At 32.4% G+C, this 12,760-nt stretch overlaps 1 protein-coding gene across 4 annotated transcripts in view; it reads left to right on the forward strand.

Moving 5' to 3' along the window:
* Positions 1 to 6,792, forward strand: part of LOC143064240 (isoamyl acetate-hydrolyzing esterase 1 homolog) — a 12,333-nt gene extending 5,541 nt beyond the window's left edge. For all 4 annotated transcript variants that reach the window (XM_076236924.1, XM_076236920.1, XM_076236923.1 and 1 more), the window contains 2 exons: positions 322 to 440; positions 6,529 to 6,792. In XM_076236924.1, coding sequence (XP_076093039.1) covers positions 322 to 440; positions 6,529 to 6,702 — 293 coding nt within the window. In that variant the 3' untranslated portion in view covers positions 6,703 to 6,792. The remainder of the gene's footprint in view (positions 1 to 321; positions 441 to 6,528) is intronic.
* The last annotated feature ends 5,968 nt before the right edge of the window (positions 6,793 to 12,760 follow it).

Here is a 12,760-nt window from a genome sequence, read left to right on the forward strand (position 1 = left end):
CATCTCATTTCTGTCTATAAATGCCTCCAATTGTTATGTTCCCATTATCATCCCATGCATCGACCAAGTTTTAAAAAAATTAGTGAGTGGGGAGATTTATTTTAATTATATTGCTTTTTTACCAACCAATTCAATCAATAGTCCCTTTAAAACCAAAGATATTACTGTCTTTGGTTTATATACTGGAATTTGTGTCCAGTATTTCTAAATTAAGGTTAAAACATATAATTGATACACAGATGATAAAAAATGTTACGTTTTGATTTGAAGAATTATCTTTTTGCCTCACTGTAACCATTGCTTTTCTTGGTAAAATTATAGGTAGAGTATGCACCAAGAGTAACACAGAAACAGCCAAATATGCAAAAGCATGTGTGGAAGCTGCCAGGGAATCTGGATGTTGTTCAGTAGACATGTACACAGAAATGGTGAAAGAAAAAGTAAATAATCCTTTACATGCTTTATATGTTGTAATCCATTGGGTTTAAAGTACACAATGATTTATTTGATATTTCAATGTTTATAAATTATGGTCTGTCCATCCATCTCTTAAAGCATGTATTATGATAAGTCACAAAAGGAACAGGATCTGCTTACCCTACGTGAGGACATGAAATCACCCCCAGTTTTGGTTGGGTTCGTGTTCTTGTTCCCCTATTTGTGACATTTTGTTCACACATCTTTGTCAATGTAATGGAGTTTGATGTGACTGTCTTACAAGTGAGAGGTTTAGCGCTATAAAACCAGGTTCAATCCACCATTTTCTACATTTGAAAATGCCTGTACAAAGTCAGGAATATGACAGTTGTTGTCCATCTGTTTGATGTGTTTTGTCATTTGATTTTGCCATTTGATTAGGGACTTTCTGTTTTGAATTTTCCTCAGAGTTCAGTATTTTTGTGATTTTCCTTTTCACATAATAATAAAATGATGTGGAATAATTTCCAATAAGACATCTCTCCACATAATTTCAAATGATGTAGAAGATAGTAATGTTTACTTTACATTTAATTAAATCTCAGAATGTTGGTTTTATGGAAACAAGCTCCCTTTTGATTTTATTATATTTCCTCTTTAGTTTTTTCCTGTAATAAGAATAAGAATAAGAATAAGAATATTTTATTTCCAATTAAAGGGCCCTATAAAGAGCTTTCATGACATTACATACAAGTACGTAAGATTAGACATAAATTAGAGACATATAATATAAGAAAACAACAATGTTTAATACTATTAAAAATGCTATAAAAGGCCAGGACAGAACCAGATAATACAATTTACATCTTTAAAATATACCATTTAAAATCATATACCACTCAAAATATGTATATTTGTGGCTAATTTGCATTTATTATTTTTGAACTTCTCCTTATCTCTAGATTTTTAGATAAATACTTTCCTAAACATTTATACACATTTAAATTTTCTTGTGTAAATAGCCATAAAAACTTTGAAAAATTGTCTAAAGATCGAAAATTTATTTAAAGTACAGTAGGTCCGAGTACACAGTTATCGTCCTTTGCTTTTCGTTGTCCACGTATATAGTCCTTAGTGTGGACAGTGTGTTACTTGCCAATTTTTGTTATACCCCTTCCAAATTTATTTCTCCATGTTTTATGCCTCATATAGCAAGTTGGGGGGTGAAATGACACTGTAAAAAAATTTGGGTCATAAATATTAATGTAAAGAAGTGATTAGGTCCAGCTGAAAAAGGTAAAAAATTAGCACTTCGGAATCTGTCAAAAGATTTCAAGACCCCCTTAACATAAAATTGTCCATATTTTGAGTTAGAGCTGATGAAATTTTCTATAATTTTGATATAATTTGTCCCAAAAGTAGTACAACACACTGTAAAAATATTATTGAGAAAGCGCAGGTGGGATTTTTTAAATTTTCATTTATTGTCTAAAAGAAATGCACTACGAAATAACTGTGTACTCGGACCAGTATAAACATTTTCTGAGTGTCCTATTCACATAAAGTTTGGCATATCTATCAGTCTCAATCCTTAATGGATGAGCGCTTATTCTAATTTTACAGATTGATTGTCTTAATCTTAAATCTTTTAGATCCAAATATTTTTCAAAACAAAATAGAGTTTTAAAGGAAAAATAGGTAGTAAGTTTACCTTGATCTGATTGTAAAACTTTATTTCTATTTTCCTTCCAGAAATGGAGATAGTTTTTATACGACCGCAAAATTTGAAAAATTTTTCGTCGTATATTGCTATCACGTTGGCGTCGGCGTCGTCGTCGTCGTCGTCGTCGTCGTCCTGCGTCCGAATACTTTTAGTTTTCGCACTCTAACTTTAGTAAAAGTGAATGAAAATCTATGAAATTTTAACACAAGGTTTATGACCACAAAAGGAAGATTGGTATTGATTTTGGGAGTTTTGGTCCCAATATTTTAGGAATTAGGGGCCAAAAAGGGCCCAAATAAGCATTTTCTTGGTTTTCGCACTATAACTTTAGTTTAAGTTAATAGAAATCTATGAAATTTTGACACAAGGTTTATGACCACAAAAGAACGGTTGAGATTGATTTTGGGAGTTTTGGTTTCAACAGTTTAGGAATTAGGGGCCAAAAAAGGGCCCAAATTAGCATTATTCTTGGTTTTCGCACAATAACTTTAGTTTAAGTAAATAGAAATCAATGAAATTTAAACACAATGTTAATGACTACAAAAGGAAGGTTGGTATTGATTTTGGGAGTTTAGGTCCCAACAGTTTAGGAATTAGGGGCCAAAAAGGGACCCAAATAAGCATTTTTCTTGGTTTTCGCACCATAACGTTAGTATAAGTAAATAGAAATCTATGAAATTTAAACACAAGGTTTATGACCATAAAAGGAAGGTTGGGTTTGATTTTGGGAGTTTTGGTCCTAACAGTTTAGGAATAAGGGGACCCAAAGGGTCCAAAATTGAACTTTGTGTGATTTCATCAAAAATTGAATAATTGGGGTTCTTTGATATGCCGAATCTAACTATGTATGTAGATTCTTAATTTTTGGTCCCGTTTTCAAATTGGTCTACATTAAGGTCCAAAGGGTCCAAAATTAAACTTAGTTTGATTTTAACAAAAATTGAATCCTTGGGGTTCTTTGTTATGCTGAATTTAAAAATGTACTTAGATTTTTAATTATTGGCCTAGTTTTCAAGTTGGTCCAAATGGGGGTCCAAAATTAAACTTTGTTTGATTTCATCAAAAATTGAATAAATGGGTTCTTTGATATGCCAAATCTAACTGTGTATGTAGATTCTTAATTTTTGGTCCAGTTTTCAAATTGGTCTACATTAAGGTCCAAAGGGTCCAAAATTAAACTAAGTTTGATTTTAACAAAAATTAAATTCTTGGGCTTATTTGATATGCTTTATCTAAATATGTACTTTGATTTTTGATTATGGGCCCAGTTTTCAAGTTGGTCTAAATCAGGATTCCATATCAAGTATTGTACAATAGCAAGAAATTTTCAATTGCACAGTATTGCACAATAGCAAGAAATATCTAATTGCACAATATTGTGCAATAGCAATTAATTTTCAATTGGAGTTATCTTTCTTTGTATAGAATAGTAGTTGATAATATATGTTGGAAATTTGCCAGACATGACTATGATGTCATTTTATATTTTCATTTGCCAATAACTTTATGTAAATAACTTCATTGGAAATTTGCCAATATAAAATGTTGCTGATGAAGCTTTTTTTCCTTATCTTATCTAAAATGTTTTTAGATAATGTATGTTGGACATTTGCCAGACATGACTATGATGTCATTTTCTATTTTTATTTGCCAATAACTTTATGTAAATAACTTCATTGGAAATTTGCCAATATAAAATGTTGCTGATGAAGTTTTTTTTATTGTTTTATACAATAAACAATGTATATTCACTTTTACTACCAACCAATCTTTACCATTCAGTGATAACAAGCACTTTATTTTACATTTTAATATTTTATGATGTATTTAAAAGAGTAGTTATTGTTGCAAACTCCATTAGAAATTTGAATTGATATCAGTTTTGGAAAAAGGGAAACGGGGATGTGAAAAAAGGAGGGGGGGTTTAATTTTTGTCATTTCAGATTTCATAAATAAAAAGAAAATTTCTTCAAACATTTTTTTGAGAGGATTAATATTCAACAGCACAGTGAATTGCTCAAAGGCAAAAAAAACTTTTAAGTTCATTAAACCACATTCATTCTGTGTCAGAAACCTATGCTGTGTCAACTATTTAATTTTAGATTTAAAAAGTTTGAAGAAGAAATTTTTAATTGATTTGTAAAATCTTGACATTTGTTTTGTGTAAAAAAAACCATGTAATGTCAAAAATTTGATCACAATCCAAATTCAGAGCTGTATCATGCTTGAATGTTTTGTCCATACTTGCCCCAACTGTTCAGGGTTCGACCTCTGCGGTCGTATAAAGCTGCGCCCTGCGGAGCACCTGGTTATATAGCTTATCTTTGATAAATTTTGTGAAAGAGTAGATACTTGTTTTTAAATTACATGTTTGTATGCCCAGCTTTTCTAAAATACAGTCTATACTTGAAAGTTGAAAACCATGTACTATTCACTTTATTATTGTGAAGTTCTTTACTACATAAATATGCATCATATAATAACATGTTCTTAGAATTATCGAGTCGATGATAATATTTCAACATTGCTAATATAATATAAAAATACATTGGATATCTCCCTAGTTCAGAAGTCACAGCAAGATTACTGGATTTCTTATTTACACCTAGAACATATTTCATAAATTTGATATGTGATTTTTCAGATGTATCATTTGAAAACACCTTTTCTAAAATATATTGATCATTTTTCTTACATGCAGCTGAGTATAAAGAAAACATACCCCAGACTTCACATCCATAGGTTAAAATTGGTTTTACAGTATGGTCATATAAATGAAGTAAAGTTGAAACACTAGGGTTTGACGATGACATACATTGTTGTAATTTAAAACATGCTTTCATAGACTTTTTGTACAGTTCATCTTTACATTGAAAAAATTATTGTAATATTATTGGACTTTTATCATTAAAATGTTTACAATTGACAACACACAATAGAATTAATATATTTTTACTGTGCTTATCCAGTGACCTTTGGGGTATCACAATAGCGATGGCTCAAACAGTTTACCAAATTGCAGTTAGATTTCTTCTCCAACTAACTGATCAACTGGTACAATATTTTAGCAGATTGCTCAAGTGAAATGTTGTTAGTTTGAAGTGAGTGCTGTAAAATCAAAAGTAATACTTACCATCCAGATCCAGTTAGTTAATATCTTTGTCATTTGTTTCAAACACAAAAATGACTTACTATAATATGAGTCACTGAATAAGAAGGTCTAATTTTGACATGGAAACTTCTATCATAAATAGATTTTATAAATAAATAGTTGAAAACATTGTTTTGTAAGTCTATAATTAATAGCTCCGTTTTCCAACAACAAGTAAGTGCATAATTGTAATTTGGATTTTTTTTTCTAAAGCAATTTCTTATCTGCTACCATTAAAGGGAAATAATTTACATTACTGAAAATCAGTGAAAATGTTGTCACAATTTTTGTCTGACAAATATCAACTTTCCTCATTTAATTTGTTTGTAACATTACTTTTATGATTATTAAACTTTTATCCTCTGTTTTGAAAAGAAACAATGAATTTTTTTTTAAGATGATTAAAATTTTGAAAAAAATTGTAGGCAAAATCAGAAGCCAGGTATCATTGATTATTTTTTTAGTGTACAATAACTCAATAAAAATTATTTCCCTTTAATGCCAGCAGATCAGTAATTTGTATAGAAAATATTATACGAATCATAATTACACAATAACTTTGTCTTAGAAGACAAAGCTATAAAATATACATCTACAAAACAATGGTTTGAACTATTTATTTATAAAATCTATTTATGATAGAAGTTTCCATGTCAAAATTAGACCTTCTTATTCAGTGACTCATACTATATATAGTAAGTCATTTTTGTGTTTGAAACAAATGAAAAAGATATCAACTAACTGGATCTGGATGTTATTTGACTCCGTAATTTGGCATTTGGATAAAAGCATACTCCGCTTTATTGCATAATTTCGTCTGTCAAATAGGCTATGCAAATAACCGGAATGTACTGTATTACTTTTGATTTCACAGCACTCACTTCATACTAACAACATTTCACTTGAGCAATCTGCTAAAACATTTTACCAGTTGATCAGTTAGTTGGAGAAGAAATCTAACTGCAATTTGGTTAACTGTTTTGGCCATTGCTATTGTGATACCCCAAAGGTCACTGGATAAGCACTGTAACATCTATGTTTTTGTATAAATTGTGTAGACATAATGTAAATACACCATTGATATCTTATATATGATTAGGGGTTGTAGTGAAATGACATAAAGAGTTCATAAGAAAATAAATATATAAGTTTAAAGCAGGTATTGTTGCATGACTGGGGTTAGATTTTTCAATTACTCATATCCATATACAAGAAAGAATTACTTTTCTATTTTTAGGACTGGGAAAACATGCTAAATGATGGCCTTCATCTTTCATCAAGAGGTTGTGAATATTTGTTTGACCTATTGAAACCAGTAGTTACCAAGGTTACAGCAGAATTGCCTATGTTATATCCAGATTGGAAACAGGTGGATACTAATAATCCAGAATTACCCTTCAATGGAAAATGAAACTATCACTGAAATGATATTATATGATTTAATCTTTATGTATAAAAAGATATTGGAACAGATTTTTTTTTATAAAGCATATATATGTATATGATCAAAAGTGTCTTTTTTATGATATGACTTGCATTCCCCCACTAGATGGTTTGTACTCTGCTCTGAAGTCACTCTGCAATCTTGACAGTTTTTTTTTTGGGACTTGCTGGGGACCATTGTGAAAGAGATCTTCAAATATCAGGGCATCATTAGATAAGACGGATTGGGACTATTCGACTGCGCATAATTTCACGCATGAATTACAATGCACACGAAAAGTATGTGTCGTAAATTCGATATTATATTTTAAAATATTTTGATTGATTATAAATGTTAAATCATTGTAGTTATGTCAATAAAAGAATATTATCGTTATTATGTGCAGGGGCGGATCCAGGGTTCCCAACCCAGAGTAAAGGGGGGAGGGGATTCCAACTATATGCTCCCATTCAAATGCATTGATCGTCCAAATAAAAGGGGGGGTTCCAACCCCAGGAACCCCCCCCCCCCTGGATCCACCAATGATGTGTATCTGTGAAAGGCTCAAAAATGACATTCCACCCATTTTCACCATTTTCCCGCCAAAATTTGGGTTTTAAGGCAAAATATTTTTTTCCCTTATCAGTGACCTATATTTTTTATTTGCTCATTCTTTAAAGCTATATTTCAGCTTTTTATATTTCAGTTTTGGACCAAGTGTCATAGAATGTTTTTTTTATATTCCGATAAAAATATGTCAGCACCACTATTTTCCCTATCATTTCATTGAAAAATGGTCCCTTTTACATACCTGTTTAAAAGTTAAATTTTGAGCTTAGATGGTCCGTGACACCCTATTTTTTTCAACCAATTTGATTCACTTTCTGTAAAAAACAAAATAACAAAAAATACGGCTCTTCTGAAACTTCGAATAGGCCCCATCCACCTTAATGTTACCAGTACTCAGGTATTGAATCAAGGATGGCTATATATTCAGTTGGGAACTTCACATAATATAGAATTTAACAATGTTAGTGATCTGCCAGACAGTCGCTTTCTGTTTGAAGATATGTTGAATTTCCGACGCATGGATTTTGGTTAACGTCTAATCAGGAGTTGGGGTAGACATTACACATCGTCATGAACATTTCTTGTTTATAAATATTGAAAGGAAAAGAAAGAAAACCACTTATTTTGTAGGCAGATATTTCTATTTTTAACTACTTAGTATATGTACTTTAAATAGAATTGACTCATGTAATGTAATTAAATCATTTAAAACAGCTGTTAAAAATTTTGTTCTTGAAACAAATGATTTTGATTTGATAATGGCTAAATATAGAAATTTCTGCTATATATCAAATGTTTGCAATTTTCCAATTAAGGCTGTCTAATTCCAATTAGAATAGAATATAAAGATATGATACCCATTCAGGAAATTGATAATAGTATTGCTGGAATGTGGTATGTTCTTTCTTGCTCTCTTTCTTGTCAGTAATATTGCTGTTATGTGGTATGTTCCTTCTTGCTCTTATTCTTGTCAGTAATATTGCTGTTATGTGGTATGTTCCTTCCTGTTCTTATTCTTGTCAGTTGTATTGCTGGTTTGTGGTGTGTTCCTTCTTGCTCTTATCCTTGTAAGTTGTATTGCTGTTATGTGGTATGTTCCTTCTTGCTCTTATGCTTGTCAATAGTATTGCTGGTATGTGGTATGTTCCTTCTTGCTCTTATTCTTGTCAGTAATATTGCTGTTATGTGGTATGTTCCTTTCTGTTCTTATTCTTGTCAGTTGTATTGCTGGTATGTGGTGTGTTCCTTCTTGCTCTTATTCTTGTAAGTTGTATTGCTGTTATGTGGTATGTTCCTTCTTGCTCTTATGCTTGTCAATAGTATTATTCGTATATGGTATGTTCTTTCCTGTTCTTATTCTTGTCAGTTGTATTGCTGGTATGTGGTATGTTCCTTCTTGCTCTTATTCTTGTCAGTAGTATTGCTGTTATGTGGTATGTTCCTTCCTCTTCTTATTCTTGTCAGTTGTATTGCTGGTATGTGGTGTGTTCCTGCTTACTCTTATTCTTGTAAGTTGTATTGCTGTTATGTGGTGTGTTCCTGCTTGCTCTTATTCTTGTAAGTTGTATTGCTGTTATGTGGTATGTTCCTTCTTGCTCTTATGCTTGTCAATAGTATTGCTGGTATGTGGTATGTTCCTTCATGCAATTATTCTTGTTAGTTGTATTGCTGTTATGTGGTATTTTCCTTCTTGCTCTTATGCTTGTCAATAGTATTGCTGGTATGTGGTATGTTCCTTCTTGCTCTTATTCTTGTAAGTTGTATTGCTGAAATGTGGTATGTTCCTTCTTGCTATTATTCTTGTTCGTAGTATTGCTATTATGTGGTATGTTCCTTCTTGCAATTATTCTTGTCAGTAGTATTGCTGTTATGTGGTATGTTCTTTCCTCTTATTATTCTTGTCAGTTGTTTTGCTGGTATGTTGTGTGTTCCTTTTTGCTCTTTTTCTTGTAAGTTGTATTGCTGTTATGTGGTATGTTCCTTCTTGCTCTTATGCTAGTCAATATTATTTCTGGTATGTGGTATGTTCCTTCTTGCTCTTATGCTTGTCAATAGTATTTCTGGTATGTGGTATGTTCCTTCTTGCTCTTATTCTTGTAAGTTGTATTGCTGGAATGTGGTATGTTCCTTCTCGCTCTTATTCTTGTCCGTAGTATTGCTAGTATGTGGTATGTTCCTTCTTGCAATTATTCTTGTCAGTAGTTTTGATGTTAAGTAGTATGTTCTTTCTTGCTCTTATTTTTGTACATAGTATTGCTAGTATGTGGTATGTTCCTTCTTGCAATTATTCTTATAAATTGTATTGCTGGAATGTGGTATGTTCCTTCTTGCTCTTATTCTTGTCAATAGTATTGCTGGTATGTATGTTCCTTCTTGCTCTTATTCTTGTAAGTTGTATTGCTGTTATGTGGTATGTTCCTTCTTGCTCTTATGCTTGTCAATAGTATTTCTGGTATGTGGTATGTTCCTTCTGGCTCTTATTCTTGTAAGTTGTATTTCTGGAATGTGATATGTTCCTTCTTGCTCTTATTCTTGTCTGTAGTATTGCTGTTATGTGGTATGTTCTTTCCTCTTATTATTCTTGTCAGTTGTATTGGTGGTATGTGGTGTGTTCCTTCTTGCTCTTATGCTTGTCAATATTATTGCTGGTATGTGGTATGTTCCTTCTTGCTCTTATTCTTGTAAGTTGTATTGCTGTTATGTGGTATGTTCCTTCTTGCTCTTATGCTTGTCAATAGTATTGCTGGTATGTGGTATGTTCCTTCTTGCTCTTATGCTTGTCAATAGTATTGCTGGTATGTGGTATGTTCCTTCTTGCTCTTATTCTTGTAAGTTGTATTGCTGGAATGTGGTATGTTCCTTTTCGCTCTTATTCTTGTCCGTAGTATTGCTAGTATGTGGTATGTTCCTTCTTGCAATTATTCTTGTCAGTAGTATTGATGTTAAGTGGTATGTTCTTTCTTGCTCTTGTTTTTGTCCATATTATTGCTAGTATGTGGTATGTTCCTTCTTGCAATTATTCTTATAAGTTGTATTGCTTGAATGTGGTATGTTCCTTCTTGCTCTTATGCTTGTCAATAGTATTGCTGGAATGTGGTATGTTCCTTCTTGCTCTTATTCTTGTAAGTTGTATTGCTGGAATGTGGTATGTTCCTTCTTGCTCTTATTATTGTCCGTAGTATTGCTAGCATGTGGTATGTTCCTTTTTGTAATTATTCTTTTCAGTAGTATTGATGTTATGTGGTATGTTCCTTCTTGCTCTTATGCTTGTCAATAGTATTGCTGGTATGTGGTATGTTCCTTCTTGCTATTATGCTTTTCAATAGTATTGCTGGTATGTGGTATGTTCCTTCTTGCTCTTATTCTTGTAAGTTATATTGCTGGAATCTGGTATATCCCTTCTTGCAATTATTCTTGTGAGTAGTATTGCTGTTATATGGTATGTTCCTTCCTGTTTTTATTCTTGTCAGTAGTATTGATGTTAAGCGGTATGTTCTTTCTTGCTCTTATGCTTGTCAACAGTATTGCTGTTATGTGGTATGTTCCTTCATGCTCTTATTCTTGTAAGTTGTATTGCTGAAATGTGGTATGTTCCTTCTTGCTCTTATTCTTGTCCGTAGTATTGCTAGTATGTGGTATGTTCCTTCTTGCAATTATTCTTGTCAGAAGTATTTTAAATGTTAAGTGGTATGTTCTTTCTTGCTCTTATTTTTGTCCGTAGTATTGCTAGTATGTGGTATGTTCCTTTTTGCAATTATTCTTGTCAGTAGTATTGATGTTATGTGGTATGTTCCTTCTTGCTCTTATGCTTGTCAATAGTATTGCTAGTATGTGGCATGTTCCTTCTTGCTCTTATTCTTGTAAGTTGTATTGCTGGAATGTTGTATGTTCCTTCTTGCTCATATTCTTGTCCGTAGTATTGCTAGTATGTGGTATGTTCCTTTTTGCTCTTATTCTTGTCAGTAGTATTGGTGTTAAGTGGTATGTTCTTTTTTGCTCTTATTCTTGTCCGTAGTATTGCTGGTATGTGGTATGTTCTTTCTTGCTCTTATTCTTATTCTTGTCCGTAGTATTGCTGGTATGTGGTATGTTCCTTCTTGCTCTTATTCTTGTGAGTTGTATTGCTGGAATGTGGTATGTTCCTTCTTGCTCTTATTCTTGTCCGAAGTATTGCTAGTATGTGGTATGTTCCTTCTTGCAATTATTCTCGTCAGTAGTATTGATGTTAAGCGGTATTTTCTTTCTTGCTCTTATTTTTGTCCGTAGTATTGCTAGTATGTGGTATGTTCCTTCTTGCAATTATTCTTGTCAGGAGTATTGCTGTTATGTGGTATGTTACTTCCTGTTCTTATTCTTGTAAATTGTATTGCTGTTATGTTGTATGTTCCTTCTTGCTCTTATGCTTGTCAATAGTATTGCTGGTATGTGGTATGTTCCTTCTTGCTATTATTCTTGTCAGTTGTATTGATGTTATTTTGTATGTTCCTTCTTGCTCTTATTTTTGTCCGTAGTATTGCTAGTATGTGGTATGTTCCTTCTTGCAATTATTCTCGTCAGTAGTATTGATGTTAAGCGGTATGTTCTTTCTTGCTCTTATTTTTGTCCGTAGTATTGCTGGTATGTGGTATGTTCCTTCTTGCTCTTTTTCTTGTAAGTTGTATTGCTGAAATGTGGTATGTTCCTTCTTGCTCTTATTATTGTCCGTAGTTTTGCTAGTATGTGGTATGTTCCTTCTTGCAATTATTCTTGTGAGTAGTATTGATGTTATGTGGTATGTTCCTTCTTGCTCTTATTTTTGTCAATAGTATTGCTGGTATTAGGTATGTTCCTTCTTGCTCTTATTCTTGTAAGTTGTATTGATGGAATGTGGTATGTTCCTTCTTGTTCTTATGCTTGTCAATAGTATTGCTGGTATGTGGTATGTTCGTTCTTGCTCTTATTCTTGTAAATTGTATTGCTGGAATGTGGTATGTTCCTTCTTGCTCTTATTCTTGTCAGAAGTATTGCTAGTATTTGGTATGTTCCTTCTTGCAATTATTCTTGTCAGTAGTATTGATGTTAAGTGGTATGTTCCTTCTTGCTCTTATTTTTGTCCGTAGTATTGCTAGTATGTGGTATGTTCCTTCTTGCAATTATTCTTGTCAGTAGTATTGATGTTATGTGGTATGTTCCTTCATGCTCTTATGCTTGTCAATAGTATTGCTAGTATGTGGTATGTTCCTTCTTGCTCTTATTCTTCTAAGTTGTATTGCTGGAATGTTGTATGTTCCTTCTTGCTCATATTCTTGTCCGTAGTATTGCTAGTATGTGGTATGTTCCTTATTGCTCTTATTGTTGTCAGTAGTATTGATGTTAAGTGGTATGTTCTTTCTTGCTCTTATTCTTGTCCGTAGTATTGCTGGTATGTGGTATGTTCTTTCTTGCTCTTATTCTTGTCAGTAGTATTGCTGTTATGTGGTATTTTCCTTCCTGTTCT

This window comes from Mytilus galloprovincialis, chromosome 2 (genome assembly GCF_965363235.1).
Source record: "Mytilus galloprovincialis chromosome 2, xbMytGall1.hap1.1, whole genome shotgun sequence".
NCBI lineage: Eukaryota > Metazoa > Mollusca > Bivalvia > Mytilida > Mytilidae > Mytilus > Mytilus galloprovincialis.